The 18,638-nt window shown below is 44.0% G+C and overlaps 1 protein-coding gene and 2 non-coding genes across 6 annotated transcripts in view; all 3 read right to left on the reverse strand.

Moving 5' to 3' along the window:
• The window catches only part of arhgef10 (Rho guanine nucleotide exchange factor (GEF) 10), a 47,382-nt gene that overhangs the window by 7,081 nt on the left and 21,663 nt on the right, over positions 1-18,638 (reverse strand). For 2 of the 4 annotated variants that reach the window (XM_076749386.1, XM_076749384.1), the window contains 11 exons: positions 17,852-17,997; positions 17,110-17,294; positions 12,175-12,290; positions 10,850-10,977; positions 9,497-9,597; positions 9,212-9,333; positions 7,828-7,914; positions 6,760-6,986; positions 6,240-6,397; positions 2,877-3,019; positions 550-724 (listed from right to left, as the gene is read on the reverse strand). In XM_076749386.1, coding sequence (XP_076605501.1) covers positions 550-724; positions 2,877-3,019; positions 6,240-6,397; positions 6,760-6,986; positions 7,828-7,914; positions 9,212-9,333; positions 9,497-9,597; positions 10,850-10,977; positions 12,175-12,290; positions 17,110-17,294; positions 17,852-17,997 — 1,588 coding nt within the window. Of the gene's footprint in view, positions 1-549; positions 725-2,876; positions 3,020-6,239; positions 6,398-6,759; positions 6,987-7,827; positions 7,915-9,211; positions 9,334-9,496; positions 9,601-10,849; positions 10,978-12,174; positions 12,291-17,109; positions 17,295-17,851; positions 17,998-18,638 lie in introns of all 4 variants that reach the window. The other 2 variants (XM_076749385.1, XM_076749383.1) reach the window with 1 other exon arrangement.
• On the reverse strand, positions 8,005-8,078 carry trnai-aau (transfer RNA isoleucine (anticodon AAU)). Its single transcript has one exon. It is a non-coding gene; the product is annotated as a tRNA-Ile (tRNA).
• Positions 9,079-9,152, reverse strand: trnai-aau (transfer RNA isoleucine (anticodon AAU)). Its single transcript has one exon. It is a non-coding gene; the product is annotated as a tRNA-Ile (tRNA).

The following is an 18,638-nucleotide window of genomic DNA, read 5'->3' on the forward strand; positions in this document are numbered from 1 at the left end:
AGGCACCAAGTAGGACAGCACTCTGAACGCATGAGGTCATGGGACCTGCATCACAGTCCACCAACACAGGGCCGTGTTTGAGTAGGTGTATTCGACTAGATGATCACAAGATCAGATATCAAAAGAGAGAACAAATATGCTGTGTTGTTCTTCATCAGACGGTCTGACGCTCTCGAAAGCTTTCAGATTCAGGTGCACAGATCACATTACTGTTGAGTGAGAGAGGAGGTGGATGCTGAAGTGGAAAAGGTGGTAAGACCACAGAATCACCGTGACTGAGCGGTCAACCACAAGGCTGTGCACAGGCAAGGTGAGTGAAACCTCTGAATGCTACAGCGCAGTATGTTTTTAGTTTGTGTAGAATAAATCATAAGATTCAAAAATGTTTTTCAGCTTTGAACCATCAACAAAAACAGATGCTGTTTGCACTTGTTCTTGTTTATTGTCAGAGTAGTTGACCCTGGAAAGGCGACTTATTCTCCAAATAATTAACACTTCGCTTATGTTTTGCAACTGTATTGACATTTTGTCATCTACAGTTTTTCTTACCAGGCAGTGTATTGTGGACAGGTGTGGCAATGTTAATGTCCTGCAGGTGCTCCAGGGTCTCTGTGTGAAAAAGGCGCAGAGTGGAACCAGAGCTGAAGGCGATCCAGATGCCCACTCCAGCCACCACCATGTGGGACACCACCATGCCCTCTTCCTGGTGGGCCTCCAGCTGCCTCTGGATGGGGGGAGACAGGGCAGGGTGACAGGAATACCTACTGCATGTTGTTGTATGTTATCAAAGTAAGAATAACTTTTATTCAGAGTGACTGTATTCAAAATATTACCAAGTGAAATTTAAGACTTCTAAAGACGTTTTCAGTGACTGAAACAGAAAAGCTGTTCACTGTTCTGCAGCTGATTAGCAGTCATTTGCCTGATTACCAGCTAATTAGCTATTTGACCTGCCAACTCACATCAACAGTTTCCCCACTGAAGGTTTGTTTAGTGGATCATTCAACAAGGTGCGGGACAGGCCATGTGATGGTGTTTGTAAGTCAGATAAGAAGGAGACTTTAGCAGGACATTTTAAATCCTGATGAATCTGTGGCTCTGGAATTGTGCAGCAGGTTGCTGTTAGCGTGTGTGATGGTCTACCTGCAACAAAACTCTGATGTTACTGCTTTAGGCAAAGGGCTGCAGCTAACGATTACTTATCGATTAATTTACTTCAAAAAAATGCTCATCACAATTTCCAGGAGCCTCCAGTGACGCCTTAAAATTGCTCTTTTTTGTCCAACCAACGATCCAAAACCCTAAATTCCCTCAATGGTTTCCGGAGATGTCGTATTTGTGAGAATGTACATTTGGACGAACAACCGAAAAACATAATGCCTCTGGGCACGGCTGTCACCGGCTTGGAGGCATAAAAACATAAAATATGAATTTTTCCCACTTGATTTTAATGTCAGTTGGACAAATAAAGCTGAAAATGACACTGCAAAAAAAATAGCAAAAAAAAAAAAAAGCATGACAGTGTGTCTACAGGGTCAATATTTGTCTTGTGTTGGATGTGTGTGACTGCAAACAAGAGGAAAACTATTGGAAAAGCTTATGACACCAGTCAACCCACAGAAAGTCTGTCTCTGTCTGTTGAGAGTGGCTGTTACGTCTGGGACCCTGTGATTATGCTTTACCATTGAAATGGTGTCAAACATTTCCACAGTAGACAACACAGAATATGAAATCATGCTTGTTTGTTTGTTTGTTTGTTTGTTTGGCCAAATGCACTCGAGATGTTTATTGAGGGGTGATGTCAATATTTCAGACCGTAATGAGACTCTCTGGTGTGGTGAAAACAGGAGGCACGCTGAAACATTTTCCAGCATTTTCCTTCCATAAAGCTTTGATTGAATCAACTTTATGTATTATTTTCTTTAACTCTAGACTCTCCATTCTGTCACTAACGTGAACAAGAATAGTTTCAAATATGTGCAGAGTGTAAATCTGAATTCTCTGTGCACAGAGACCAATAAACTGGTCTTTTTCCTTCACCACTGGTTACATAATCTCACCACACATTGCTCTGCATGTAGGTGGAGTTATATTTGGTCCATTCACAAGTGTGTCTGTGCAGTCCGTTCTGATAGACTGTGGTGATGAAAGGGCAAAGAACGTAAATGTAATGTCCTCCATTTCTGTTTTTTACATATTTTAACCATTGTAATTCATATTTAATCTCCCTTTGATTAAGTATTTATTAGGTGCTTATTTAAATATCCAATTCCTTCCTCTCCCTCTCAGTCTCCCTCTCCTGTTTCCCTCACAGTCACCACTCTGGACTAACTGTAAGTCCTCAGAGAGGAAAAGAGAGCGAGACAGGCAGGTGGTCCAACATAATGAGCTTAATGAGGCTAAACAGATTATGAGTGAGTGCATGTCAGAGGAAGGTTACTATTCCTGGGCCCGCGGCAGGTGCTTCCATTCCCTAAACCAGGCCAGAACACATACACTGGAAACACCATCCATATTTCAGGATATGGAAAGAAGAGGCACATTCACCTGCTAGATGTTCTTTATACTTTTAGTGACCACAGTTAACACTGATTGCTTCTTGGGAAAATCTCCCCAACAGCAAACATACGCATTCAAAATGTCCCTCTCTTTTCAACTTTCCCATACAGACTGAACTCTTTTCTCTCCTGCTCTCTACTGACAGGATGACTGACTTTGACAAAGACACACAAGAAATGTACTAGAGGTTATTTACACTACACACACACGCACGCACGCACATACACACACACAATGGTCTGCTAAACTGCTCTGTTTATGATGTAAACATACGGTATGTAATACTAGCCCAACAGCATCAGAGCAAGGTTACATACCTCTACACAGTGTGTGTGGGTGCTGATGATGAAGACCTGTCCACCTGATGAAGCCCAGAGGTGCTCCTCCACGGCCAGCATGGCCTTGACTGGGAGGACTCCCAGCTTCAGCACCTTGGGCTTTTCACAGCTCCACAAACCATCTGTAACAACAAACACAATGCTGGCACCTCAGTACTCAAATGAATAAACATGTGCATATGACAAAATACCCTCTGAACAAAATGCTGTTTACTGTATAAGCAAGCACAGATTACATGTATATTCAGTCAGAAATCGAATAACGTTGCAGTGTGGCCAACTGTAAGCCACAACAGTACAGCACTGTACATCTCTCATGGTAGAATTACTGCATTCTCTTTTGTAATGTCTAACAATTCATCACGTAACGTAGTTAAAGTTAACACTTTAGATAGAAGACCTAACAACAGTCACTCCATCTTTATAAATGTCGCCTGAAAAGGCCATCTGCATTTATAAGCCTGCTAATGCTGGTGGAGTGGCCATTGATGGTTTTCACAGCCTTCACTATGAATATAGATGGGCTGCGAGGCATTAGTCAGAGCTGAGCTCTATCCCACTCACACCTCCTACACACTCTGTGCTACATGTGCCTGGACACCTACAGTGCCAGCTCTGCTGCAATGGAACGCCCCTTGCAGTGTCTTTAAAAATATCAACTCATTACATTTCTGCAACCACAATATTCACTGTTTTGGATTTCAATCTCGTCATAAAATGAGATGAAATGCGGGTTTGTTGGACGGACGCAAACACGGGAATGTGCATCAGTTAGAAATGGTCTTTTTTTACTGATATGCTAGAAGGCCCCTGTGTTGAATACAAACTTCATTTCCTCCAGATACCACATTCCCTGAGCTAATCTAGGCCAGGAAGTGAATGAGGCCTCACCAATAGTGTTTGTCAAGAGAAGGCACAAAGGCAGCTATTGAAAGCAGAGGTGCCACGCAGGGAGAGATGTTCTTTCAGAGGTACAGTAATGACTGGGGAAGTAAGGGTAATCTCCCAAAGAGGCTCGCCCTGTGTATATTATTGTAATAATCATACTGTGTAGGTGAATACACACAAGGAAATGAAAGAGAAAACGCAGCAGTGCAGGAAAAGAAAAAAATGACAGGAGTGCCAATTTCTTACGTAAGTCTGCCCACATCTCTCACTCCTTAAGCTGAAGCATTCCTTCATGTCAGCTGCACCAAACATCTCATCGCGGTGTATGCGCGCAAACAGTAGCACACAAACCAGTGACAGTGAACGTGGATTAAACAAGCCAATCATTTTATTCTTCTGATAAAGAATGCACAATGCTCTCAACAGGAAAAGGTAGATAAGGCAGGACGGCAGAACAGAGGAGAATAGACTTTATGTTCTGACTGTCTGGCTATGACGTGTGACCTTTGCCGAATCATTGCCTCCCTCTTTCTCTGTCTCACACGCAGTCAGTCACAAAGGAAATAGCAAGCGTGGCAGAATGAGGCTGACTGGCCAGCTTCAGACGCACGGCATCTATAGTAGAAGAGCGTTTCCATGCACGGTTCGTGCAATCTTCCCGTCTGTTCCCGCCGCGAGGGTCCCCTTTGATCAGCTGACAGTTTGACAGCAAAGAATAAAAGCTATCAATTCTCCCAGTTCTGCTTGCTTTCTTCTCTGCAATGTAAACCGTGGGTCTGCTTTAAATGCTAATGGAGTACAGGCACAGCCTTTCACTGTGACAAAGTACTTGAGCAGCATTACAACAGGGATGCAGGGAGCAGCTTCCCTACCAAACTACGCAGGGTGACTCATCATTTTAGCGCTTGGCATCATGTTCCATTGACAGTGACTGAGCTGTCGATGGGAAGAAATCACACGAGTGAGGCTCAGAGGATCTCGGGCCATGGGATCCTTCTGGGAACTCATTTGACACACCAGTGGTGATGAAAAGCAGCTACTGAAGCTGCTGGAACATTCAGTTACCAGTGTCAAATAATTAGTGTGTGCAGACTGACGGAGAGAAAAGAGGTGATTTGCGCAACAAAACAAGGAGTAATGAGCAGCCCTATAAACATTCCTGAACGGTTGCATACATACAGTATGCTTCCTCCGGGCTAACTGTGGCTCAACTGTGAAATGAGCGGGAATAATTTTCCTCCTGTGTTCCTGTCCTCAGGCCATCATCCATATTCTCTCTGTCTCTGTTTCTCTCTCTCCACCAACTTAACAGAACGACAGAGCAAGAAATTGAGCAGGGACACTTGAAAGTTCTTCTTTGGAGATGCTGGAAGTCGAATTTGAATCATACGAGGGCATAAAGAGGAATGAATATGTGTGACTGAGATTAATAAAAAATGCCTCTAGCAATGGTAGCATCACATGATAGCGATAGCAAGACTTACATTTGACAGCCAAGAATTACAAGGATTCAGTTCCCTTGTGTTCTGAAGTAAGTACTTATCTTTGCCCACATTATGTGATGCAGAGGAAAACACAGAGGCAGAGAGAAGAGGACGCTCAGAGACCCTCTGCTCTGCATCGCTGTGACAGCCAGAAAGAGATGGAACAAAACACAGAATGTGAAAGACTGTGGGAGGAGTGCAGCCCAGATCCTTCCCTCTAATGTGTCTGTGCTTGTCTGTGAGGGAAGACATTAAATAGGTCACCGCGAACAGATTGGCTTCTCCCAGACAACCGAGCAAACGGAAACAGAACCTCAACACAGAGCAGAGGGAGCCCCCTGACCCCGAGCTACACAGTTACACACCAACAGCGACCTGATGACTCACACAGAGAAAACAGCAGTTGGAGTGATCTGCCACAAAACAACATCTCTGCCCAGAATAACCCATTTCACTCAGTGCTGCCAAAGGTTTAGCTGAGTCAATTTAGCACCAGACTCTTCGCAGCACATTTCATGTTCCGCCTGTAATTGGAAAAAGTCAGATATGTTGCTGGTTGCTTTTCGCAAATTGTGCCAGCAGAAGAGTCTTAAAAGATGCTAAAGCTAACAACAAAGTCAGCAACAGAGCTCTTATTCATGTACGTGGGCAATTATGGCTGAGGTTACAAAAGTCAGGGCTAGTGCAGACTAAATATTTAAGCAAACACTGTCAGTCTACACAGTTTTCAAACCAATCTAATTAACTCAGTGAATGCGTTCCTGTTTCACACAATCACAGTGAATTAACCTCATTTTGGTCTTAATTATAGTCATTTCAGAGTATCAACAAACATTACAAAGGCAGAATTATGAGTATATAACAGAGGAGATATGCATGTTCACAAGTCCTTCCCTCCTGACACACACACACACACACACACACACACACACACACACACACACACACACACACACACACACACACACACCTTGTGATCTGCAGTAGACTGCCACAGAGCCGCTGACCAAGCCTGTGTACAGGCAGTGTTTCTTATAGACCAGGCTGGTGACGGTGGACTTGTCCGGGGTGAAGAAATGCTGAAGACGTATTTTCTTGGACCGCTGGCTGCTCTTATACACAATGATGCTAAAAGGGACAGGAGACAAAATTAGGACAGAGCTTTATACACTGTGCTTCACTGATATATACCTTCATTGTCACGTCATCAATAACCTTTTGGAAATAGATACAATTAGAGATTATAGTCAAAATGCTGTCGTGTTTGCAGGACAATTTATGGTGTTGTTGTAAAAGGGTAAAAATTTAAGCCTGTAACAATTGAGTTACTTTTGAGTACTATACAGGTGCACGTGTCTCCTATTCAGAAGTAAGACTTTGCATTGTGTGGGTACAGCTGACTTTACACGCTTCACAAACTGTAACTGGTAAATGTTTTGAGATATTAACGACCTGCAGACACACTTCTGGAAGAACACTGTGTGCTGTACCTGCCCTCCTCCATGCCCAGACAGACGCTGGGGGCATCAGTGACCTTCGCCGCGGGGACATGGTTGTTTTCAGGGACCTTCTCGCCATTCTCCTGCGGTAGCTCTGCAGGGACGTAGGCCATGCAGAGGATACGGGACTCCACGTTGAAACACTCCGTCACCTTAGGACTCGAGTTCTGCATGGTTACTATGGAGATCTGGCCCATCTGGTTGGTGCAACTTGCAACCTGCAAAGACAAAGAGAGCTTTTGTTTTAGGAGTACTTTCATTAAGCTATGTAGATGTATTACTATCAATACAGAAAAGACTCAGACCAGTTCAGACCGAATGTCTGTCATTCACTACTCATACGGCTGAAACACTTCAGACTCAGGAGAAAACAAAAAGTCCCTCAACAGTACAAGTTAATGGACCAATTTAAAGGCAGGAACTTAGAGAGCAACACTTCTGCCCTAAGACATTCAATTACATTAAAAACAACTAACATCTTCCAATTTAAAAGTTTTCATATATACTTTGAGCAGAAGTTTATACATTACCTCACCATGAAAATAAGCAGCTTGAGTGATGTTTATATCTTTAACAGACGCCAGGTTTTCCCTGATGGTCGAAAACACTGCATGAGCAGCGATTACCATGCTTAGAGCAGTCATTGTTTATTTTGAGAAAAACTTAAGTACTGAAGCAATAATTTTCAAACCCTGATTGTCAATCTCAAGGGGACATTAGACATTTTAATAAATAAACAGCAAGAATTTACCATCTGCTCTGCTGACAAAAACAGCTCTCTGCCAAAACTAAGAGTCGGACTCACTGACAGAGAAAGTGGTTCGTCTTAAATAGTGTTAGCTGGTGAAAACAAGAAGACCACAAGGCCATTTGCCAATAAACACTTGCTGAAGCCACTCGTCCAAAACTTGGAATTGAGGTCCATTAATGTGGTCTTCCACCTGCTCTGGGTGGGAGAAGCCCACATTATTGTCGGTAGCCTCTGTAAACCATGGAATAAGCTCTTATGTAAGATAGCTCCCTGCTTCTTTTCTGAACAATGGAGGAAAATTGTCTCACCCAGACGCAGCCATGGCCCACGACGGGCGTGTCTGCTGTGCTCTCCGTGTTGATGTGGGGCTCTGGATTATGAACAGCACATTCCACCTGCCGCAGAAGAGGAAGAAGCCACGTTTACAGTGTCCAACAACTGATTACTACTTAATGGGTGTATTAGTTTTTTATCTCAAAATCACATGGCCCGTACGGGGATCGAACCCGCGACCTTGGCGTTATTAGCACCACGCTCTAACCAACTGAGCTAACCGGCCAACCTATAAGGCGTAAACTGTATGTTGCACCAGTTCAGTCAGTCAATGCTGGTCATGTGATCTGTACTTCACACATCAGTACCAGCAGTAATATATTACAGGCTCTATAAAAGCACAACACATACGGGGATCGAACTGTAGGCCTTGGCATTATTCGGACGACGCTATGTTAGCAGATGTATACCACTGTTAGCACTGTGATGACATAAGCAGAAGAATGTGACATTTCAGACACAGAGTTACACACACAAACAGTGAGATAAGGACACTCAGACTATACACTGTACTGTATATAAACCAGATTTTCATTGTGACAGTTTTTGTACAGTTTGATGCAAACCCAAACAAATTCAAAAAGCCCATTCCACATATGAGCATCATATGCAGCCAATATAAATATGTACATACAGAAACAAGTTATTTTGTACAGCGCTGAGAGGAGTGAAAGCGAGCAAGGTCATATTTAATGGTCTGTCTAGTGCGATAAGGTTGAACCTGAGGAGGAATAGATGATGGCAAGGTTTAGAAAGGGACACCTGGTGATGAATGAAGATGTAACATGGTTACATAGGGTCCAACTTCTTTCCACAAACGAGTGAATGAACATATCAGTATTATTCGACGGTGACACATAGAAAATCCATCCTTGTTTGTCACTGGAATAACGACACTCCACATTTATGGTATTTTAACAAACTGGTGGTCACATGTCAGCGCTATAATGAGAGCACTGGCACACACGGGGATCAACCCACAGCCGTGGTATTATTTGCACCACGCTCTAAGTGAGCTAACCAGCCTCACATACACACAGGAAAGGGCTGTTTCCCGTTTTGGCTTTGAGTTGGTCAGACATCATACCACAGTAAGTGCTGTGAGACATACAGGGAAGAGTGTGACATGTGTGATACTTAGTTAGACTCACACAGACCAAAATAGCATTTCACATGCTATTGCTGACCTGAACTGACCATGTGCTCTAATCTCACTAAAAGCACTGTGGCCCGTACGGGGATCGAACCCGCGACCTTGGCGTTATTAGCACCACGCTCTAACCAACTGAGCTAACCGGCCATGAAACATCAGCCTGTTGCCTTCTGTTCAGAAAGTGACGGTGTAGGGAAACGTCTCACCTTGAACTCCTGCAGTTTTGACATGACAACGGGCATTTGTCGAAGCAAGAGAGGGTGTTTCTGCTTTTTGATCTGATTCCCATCATCCTCTGCGAAGAACCAGCCCTGCAGATTGTCCTCCTCTGATGTAAAAAACGCACATAAACAGTACTCGATTCAATAATGTACAGTGGTGTTTTTAAACCACAAGATATCTGACTTCAGAATGAAAAGACACAAATGAAAATGGAAAAACAACTGCACAGTAGAGACAGTGTAGGTGTACAGGCAGAACGTGTACTGTACCTAGAGCCAGCTTAGCCATCTGCAGGTTACTGATCCATGACTGTTTGATGGCTGGGCTGAGAGTATTGAACACTGCGCTGAAGTAAGTGGGTTTACCCGATCTGCTAATGGAGAGGAAGAACGTTAAACTCCAACCTTTAATGCTGTTATATCTATAACACAAATATGTAATCAATGCATTTCAGAGGGTATTTTGTGACAAACTGTTTAAATTGACTCTTTAGTGTCTCTCAATGTCCTGTTAAATCTACTTTACATATTTACATTTTTTAAACTCAGCACAATAGAAACACACTGCTGCACCTCTGATGACATTATTCAAATACAGAACCAGTGTTCATGAAGCAAACATCAGAGACACTTCAACAAGACTGGACTGAATGATTAATGCACTGCAAGATGTGTCAACGCTCTGGCAACCAAAGGGCCTGGATTTGCATTAACATTTCTCAAACATTTCTGAATATTCTTGCATACACATCAGTCCACTGATGAGCATCTTCTACACTAAAATACCCAACAGGGTTGAATGAAAACTGTCTGACTCTCAGCCAAAGGGGCACATCAGTCTGCCTCTGCAGTGCTGACTGACAGGACAGCCTGTGACAGAAGTGCAATAGAAGTCAATGTCAATTACTGTTTCTACCAGCAGCTCATGCAGACTGTATGCGTGTGTATTTGTTGTGCGTGTGTGTGTGTGGTGGGGTCTTGTTTGAAATGCATCACTCCTGTCACTGGGTGCTGGTGGGAAGTGTTGTGTTTTGTGATTGAGGGATCAGGGGAGGAATGAGAGAGGCACAGCTGTGTTTCCAAACATACCCGTGGATTATATCACCAGCTAAGTGCAGCAAGGGATGAGACAGAGAGAGACAGAGAGACAGAGAGAGGGAGAGACAGACAGAAAGAGAGATGGAGAATGTGAAAAAGCCCAAACAAGAAGCACCCTTGGGGGACCACATGCAGACTATAATAGTGTGTGGAAATGTGTGACATGGGCATTCGTGCTCAGCAACAGCTGCAACACTGAGTAGCCTTTGGTTGCAAACTCTGATGCACATTTCCTCCCCTGAGATTCATGCCTCAGATTAGAGGCAGTGGAGAAAACTTGTTTATCCAAATATCCAAATGTGCTCTAATACTCTCTCTGAAAGCTGTAGGCAGACAAGGAGGCCGGGAGGACAGACGGAGAAGGCAGGGTAAAAAGGGATAAAGACAAACCCAGGATAAACAAGACCAGGGTGGGGGGCACAGACTGAGACTGGAGACTGTTCAAATGTGGTCTGTGCTGTCTGTATGAAGGACCAATTAAAGCTAAAGATGTGTGTATATAGAGTGTGTGTGTGAAACACAAACTTGTCTTGTTTGCCAGGCAGCTGGAGTTGGATCCTACACCGGTCAGCAGCCCTGATCTCCTCCTCCTTCTTCAGTATCAGCCTCTGGAGACCTGATACCCAGTCCTGGGCCACTGTGGGGTTTACATTCTGTACACAAGGACAATGGAGGGAAGGAGAGAAGGAGGAAGAGAGCCATGAAAATATGGGACAAAATAAGTGAGTGTGGGTGAAAGAAAGTTTCAGGGATGGGCACAAGAGTGGAAGGAACAAGGAAAGAAATGTACTTAGGAGGAGTTAAAGCTCAATAAACCACATTCATTTAGTTAAATTAGTATAATTTAAGTTAGAAAATCTACTAATTATACTGCCATTTAGTGACACACGCAAAAACCAGTCACTGTAATGCAATCCAGTGTAACAGTCCTGTAGCACCTTTGAGAAATGTGTGAAAGTGTCAGAGCTTCTGTTTTGTTTTTGTATTAGACTCCATTATACTGGATGGACGTAGTTTCCACATAACTGCAGCCCACAATAATCACTACAACTACAGTCACTACCCAAACTGAACATTTCCAGTCCATTACATATATATCATATTTCTACATGTAATTTTTTTTAAATACATACTCTTTCATGCTATAAATTTGGTCTTTAACTGCCATTTGAAGGACATCTTGACCTTTCAGTGCGTACTTCCTAAGTTAGTTCACTGCACATCTATTATTAGCTTGCTGTCAGCATCATTTAGGTTATGAAATTTAGTGTGGAGGAAATTGCTTGGCAGTGCACAGCTCAAACTTCTCGGCCCTGCTTCTTTCTTTCCTTCCCCATCAATCTCTCCATCCCCCCCCCCTCCCCATCTCTGGGACACATGTCCCTCTGAGAGCTTCTCTGTTCCTCTGCCTCCCACTCTGCTTCTGACAAGACCTACCAGCACAGCACAAACACAGCCTCACACATTCATGCTGCGCTCCGCAAACTAAACCACCATCCCGACAGCACAGCTCGGCTTGTGCGTGTGTGTGGCCACATGATACGACAGGCCTGAATGGTGCAAATCAAGACTTAAGAGACTCCTAGTCTCCAAGAGACAAATTGGCCACGCTGGCACATTCCACAGCTTAAACATTATATGTCTACATAACAGCCCAGCCCTTATGGACATCTGAGGGGAAACACGTGAATGTGATTTTAAAACTGAGGTACACTGGAGGAACATCTGTCTGTGCCAACGTCTGTCAGGCTTCCAAACTCCCCTCAATGGACACAGAAGGCTGGAAATGCACTGAGTTCAGCTGATGTGACTTTAGCTCAGCGCTCATGTATAATGCAGTCATACAGTACCTGGTAGTTGCCTTTGAGGCTGCCGATCATGCTGGAGATCTGGTTGACCAGGCTGAGGTCATGGATTAGGTTCTGCAGATCTTGGTACAGCTGACCTGGGCCCATGTACAGCTTGTCTACACAGAAAACAGAAAAGTAAAATATCTTAAAAAGACAATTTTTACACCCGAACAACTTGCAATGGACGTGAAGCTACGTGAGCTACTCAAAAATGAAAAGTTGAGACTAACTCATATTTAAAAGAAAAATGTGGTTTAGTCCTTTTTTTAACTCATACAGCAGTGAGATTATATGAACAGTGGTTTCCTTGTTGGCTGGAAAGACTAAAAGCCCATAAAACTGACGGGTAGCCAGGAAATCGAGCTGAGACCTAAAAGGCTGATATACAAGCAGCAACGAGTGAGGCCAGTCTGATGAGAGAAGCAGTTAAAAATTGGACAAACAAGGACAAAGATCAATAAGGGCCAATCAGTCAGTTTCCCACAGGAAGCAGTGACAGCTCCGCAAACTTGGCAGCGATTCTCACCAGCGCGCCCGCTTGTTCACAGGAGCCCATGTTAGCTTTCAGGGGCCGCGCAAACATTGGTTTTGCTCTTGCGTTTCAGCATACAGGCCAATCATATATATCTGTTCTTCACTTGTGTGCCTACCGTATGTTCGCTGCAATACGGATGCTGTTACTTACTTGCCTCTGATCATTTTTGCACTCGACATATCAAACCTGATGATCCCATGTGATGAGAGCGGTTACTGTGTTAAAAGGAAACAACGGTCTGCTTTGTGCGTACACAACCACATACTGTAACTCATCCAAGGTCTGGCAGGCCTTCCTCTCTCTCTCTCTCTCTCTCTCTCTCTCCCACACACACACACACACACACACACACACACAGGCACAAAATTCGAAAGATAATCATGAAGAAGAGTTTGGGAGAACGCCTGTCAGTTGGCTCAAGTGCTGAACAGAAAAGATATTGAGGTCATCTGATCAAATGGCTCAGTTAACAGGGACAGGACTCAAATGAAAGTGAACTGAAAACACTCCTCGGAGCGTGTATCTGTGAACAAAGAGTTAAACTGCATCAGAGTCTTTGGCACCAGGATGACTTTGTTTCGTTCTGCCATTCTGCTTTCTCTCCCCCCTGACTCTGCCTGGCGCTGCAGCTCCATGGCAACCTGCTCCAGCCCTCTCCAGGTCTCTGTGCCTGGACTTTCAGGGGAAACTTTACCCCTGCTCGTGCACTGCCAATATTCACATTTGTAGGTGGTCTCTGGTAGGATTACTCTGAAATGTCTCCCTCTGAGTTTGTAAACAGGAGGCTGCTCGCAGACTGAGAAATTCTTTGTCGTCCTTACACATGCATGAGCAGCCCCTCACACAGAACACAGCAGGCCTACAGTTGTGTGGATGGGTTTGGGATTTCATTGATGTTTTCATGGTCAGTGACCTCCTATTGCCTTGCATTCATGTCACCGGATCAAATCATCGCCAAATAGAGTAGAGTACATCCACATGTGGGTTATATTTATCTGCTTAAACCATGATGAAGATCAAATGAGAGCTGAATTGTTGGAGTGTGTTGTGTACTTTTGTGATCGTGTTTTGGTTCATTTTAACTATCTGCCTTCTCTAGCGGAGCTGTATGCAAGATTCATGGCTCGTCTGTCTCAGCAAAGGCTGATACACGGGGGGTTGAATTCAGGTCAGGGCAGAAATGCTGAACAAACCTCTCGTGCTCACTCCGTGGCGTGTCATGCAAGAAGACAACAGTTCATTTACAGCCAGTGTTAAATAATAGAGTGCTGCGTTATTACTTACAGGTACACGAGGTAGGATTTTCCTAAAAAAACAATGGATAGACTCACACATCCTGCCCTCAGCCTGTATGAAGAGCGATGTGGAGGTGGTCTGTTTTCTGCCGGCAGTTAGCTTAGTTAGCTTGCTGAAGTAACTTATCAGCTTTTCCATTACAGCAAATGGAACTGACAATTACTGCATAGCACACCTTTAACATTGGCATTGTTTAATAAGGGAAAGGTAATTGTACTACATGTTGTTGATGTCATCACAAAAATCTATAAAGTCAGACCTTTATATCATCTTTTGCTGCATATTATCTGCATTTAATAGCCCAAATAATAAAACGCTAAAAAAATACAATTCTACCATCACTGAATTGATCGTTCCCACAGACAAGACGGGCACTGTGTAACCCATTTCAACCCAGGCCCATTTTCCTGAATGGCTCTTTGTGAGAGTGCCAAATGCCACAAGTTTTCTAACAAAACAGGCCTGGAAGCATCACAGCAATCACGCCAGTCATGGCAGCAATTACACACTTCCTAAAAACAAACAATATATCTACAAATTACATACTGACTGTAAAAAGCAGGAGTGTAGCTTGAAATGACCAGTCTGCACGGTGGCCTGATTGCTATGCAGAGCAGGGAGGAGATGAACTAAGCAGAGAGACACGCAAAGAGGTGACATCATACGCTGGAGAGTCTTTTCACTGCCTTCTTGCAGGCTGGTCACCGAGCGGCTTTTGGCTGAACACAGTGGACTGAGAAACAATTGTTTCCACTTGTTAAAAGTTCCTGGACAATGCACACGTTTGTATGAGCGCACGCACACACACACACACACACACACACACACACACACACACACACACACACACACACACCGAGCTGAAGTTGGTTCGGGAGCGAGTAAATCAGAGCGAGGGAACCGAGTGAAGGTCAATAAGTCTTTGTTGACTAATAAAGCAATTCAGTCCTGTGAACTAACGGTTCTATGCATTGACACGTAATCCCACAATCAACGTCCACAACATCTAATTCAATCAACTACTATTTGTAAAAAACAAAACAATGCATTTGAGACCCACATGGCGTTCCTCGGGCCATTATGGAGAGCGCACATACACTTGCATCATCACATCAAGTTAAGATGAGGCCGTTAACCTGTTTGTCAGCTGCATCCCAAGGAAAAACCCTACAGTCAGAGCAGATGTTACTCAGGTCTGTCTGTGCCATCTGTGACATACACTTTTCACATAGACCAGTGAAGTATCAGAGGGAGACAGTTGGCCCGGCAGGAGCTGGGTGCAATGAAGAGCGCGCCAAATGTGGCACAAGTGGAGGTAAAGGGAAATGGTACAAGGACAGATCAGAAAGGGAGTGAAAGTGCTGATATTTTCAGCATAAGAGGATGAGGTGGGGCGGCAGCAGGGTGTAAGTGCGTGTGTGTATACAGAAGAGCTCCATATGGACCATCTCCTTCCCATGCTGCCATCTGCACATCAACCTCACTTAGCAGGGGGACACCTACAGTAGCCTGAGCATCGTCTCATTTCACGTGCACAAGCATAATAATCAAACACGGTATGTAGACTGCACACCACAACACATGAGGGATGTATGAAACATTAATGTGACACTGTGACACCTGGCTGCAAAAGACTGCACATTATGTAACCGTATTACAGACATGAGATTAGAGGCAGAGGGAGAGATTGAGGGTGAGAGAGAGTGAGCTATAGCGTGCAGTGTGTACTTCAGTGGTAGTTATTCCAGCATGCTATCATTGGCAACTGAAAGAGTGAGCCTTTGACCTCAGCTCGAATACATACAACTTTGGACAGACCAGAGATAATACAGTATCAAAGTACTCACCAGCCCAGCAATGTGCACTGCCATTACCTCGGCACAAACACACACACACGTACACACACACACACACACCAACAGAAATCCTAGAATAAAAACTGCAGCGCTGTGACCACAAAAACATACACTCTCAGTACGCCTCTTGTTTGTCCGATCTGGGCCTTTTAAAGTGGCTGAGCAGCTGTCTGTGACAGAGGAGAACCCAGTGGAAAGACTGAAATCACTGGACTCGGCAGCCAGCAGACCAGAGGACTGCAGAAGGAAAAAGCAGATTGGGTGGCTGGATGGTCGGTGCAGGGCTGACACCATTTTAGAACTGTCTGAAAAAAATCTATTTATGGTATGTATTGGTAACGTAGGAGACAACTAGACAACAGGCTGTGCCGAACAGATTCATTAGAGTAGTTTCAAGCTTCATTTATTGACGTTGGAAGTCCAAATCAACACTCGAACGCTGCACAGCTTTTTGTCTTTCTTCTATTTAAGTATGGTATTTCTGCATAGTGGCAGATACAAACGAATATAAATAGTTTTATACTATTTGTAGAATTAAATTCCAGCAGGGACTGCGTGGGATTGTTTCCAGTTTCCAATAACTCCATCATCTCACTCATCAGAGCGCTGCAAAGTCCAAGCGTTAAAATTCATTGAAAAGAGATAGTTGTTCATTTCCAAAATTCACCACATGTTTTTATCTGACCAAACATTCTTCCTCAATCCATATTTGTTGGCATTTATCCTTTCAAAAACAACATTTTCACAGTAGTCAGAAACCTGTTTATCTCCCGCTTGGCATGCACAAAGCGAGGCACACACCTGTTTAAACAGGGCGGTCCAGCATCAATCAGCCGAAGGGCACGATTATTACTCCATCTTTATTTTACATCACTTTTGGATTAGCCTGCAGCCTGCATGTTTTCATGCTGACGAAACTGAGTTACATTCTCAAAGAAAGTTGATTTAATAAAAAAAAAAAAAAAAGACTAATTTAACCTGATGAACGACTTTATTCAAGTTGAGGATTATGTTCGAGAATTTTATTTTTTTATTTTTTAAAGGGACATGACATCATAAAATATCACGATCCTTAACTACTTCACACTCTGTAGTAACTCCACTAATTGAACTCTTTCTCTTTTCAACCCAACTTTCTAGGCCCACTTCACAGAGACGCTAACAGCCTCCTCCACAGACAGACAGACAGACAGACAGACAGACAGACAGCGGATTCAGTATAACAGAATGTGCTTCTGTGGTTCATACTTGGCTTGGCGTTGATGACCACCTTCTCCCCAGAGTGGGCTGTGGGGTAGTGGCTGTTGTCGGCCATGTCCTCGCTGGATCCAAACTCTAACACTTCCACGAAGCTCAGAGGCACGCTCCACTTGAGAAGGAACTTCTGGTCGAGTGGGGCGTTGCCACTCCCACTCCCACTGCCATCCTGACATCTGAACAGAAGCAGAGGGAGATGAAGGTTATGTGACAGAGCGGCTCTGGTTCATGCTGCTAACGCCGAGTTTGTGGAGAATAAATGTATCTACTGCACTGCGTGGAAGGCAGTGCAGGAGGCCTGTGGATGCCATTTTTGTAAATGTCACTCAGTCAGTGCATGTTTCCTTGAGGCCGTGTGGCGACCAACTTGTTACAATCATCAGATAGAAGCTGAAAAGCCCAGGAATGGGGGCTCTCCATCACTATTGGCTAAATAGCAAGCCACAGTGAGGTATATGTGGGTCCCCCCAAGGACACTGTTTACATACTGAATTCATCATCTTTCTCTGCATATGAGTTTCATTTCAGTTTAAGGGTTTTACTAGCAGGAAATTCAACATACAGTAGACAAAGTGAACTTTACGTACAAGATCACAACAAAAATATACACACAACAATTACTTTCTAAACTTGTAAAGTGGTTAAGAGATTACAGGATATTGCACCCAAGGACGGGAGAAGGTGCAAATTAAAGGGGAGATTAAGAACGGGTCTGGTTTGTGGTCACTCTTACCGGATATTGGGCGTGGCACACATGAGAACGTCATTTAGCAGGAAGAGGCGCCTCTCCTTGGTTTTAATGATTTCACCACGCTCGTTGTAGACGGTCTCCACCATGTCGTCTGAGCGGATCAGGTAGCGGCTGCCATTACTCAGAAGCTAAGGGACAGGGATGATACGTCAGAGTGATACCATGTGACCGCACGTGTGTGTCTTACACAAAAAAAACAATGCTGATGCATTTCAGCCGATACTGTTGTATTGTGGAGCATTCAACTCCCAAAACTGAATCTGGTGAGGAACCTCTGTCTTGTGTCATCACGCTCTTCTTTCCCCACATTTCCTGTCGCTCTCTACTGGAAAATCATTCACTTTGGGTAACAGCAGATAATATATGGCTATCATCATGACTCTGTGCAGCTAAAGGCTTTGAGGAACAAAACTCCTCTGCCCCGTGTAGGAATCCTGTAAACACATGTTTCTACACAGATGCCAGAGTGGGTGGCTGCAGATAGACAAATAATTACACCTTGGTGAAAGCTGCTGTTTGTGCACATGCACCAAATACATGCTTTTCAGGCTAGAGAATACTTGAGAAAATGTGAAGATTGAGTGTCTGATGGCCGCCCACACCGGGACAGACAGAAATGTCAGCATATGCTGAAAGAATCAAACATCAGGCAAATATTTGCACACTGACTGAGCAACGAGTACATCATCAACTCTAACCACTTCCTCAATCAGCACATAAAAAAGCTGGACTCCACCAAGCGACGATTACAGCAACTTAAGACGTGATC

The sequence above is a fragment of the Chaetodon auriga genome, chromosome 14 (genome assembly GCF_051107435.1).
Source record: "Chaetodon auriga isolate fChaAug3 chromosome 14, fChaAug3.hap1, whole genome shotgun sequence".
NCBI lineage: Eukaryota > Metazoa > Chordata > Actinopteri > Chaetodontiformes > Chaetodontidae > Chaetodon > Chaetodon auriga.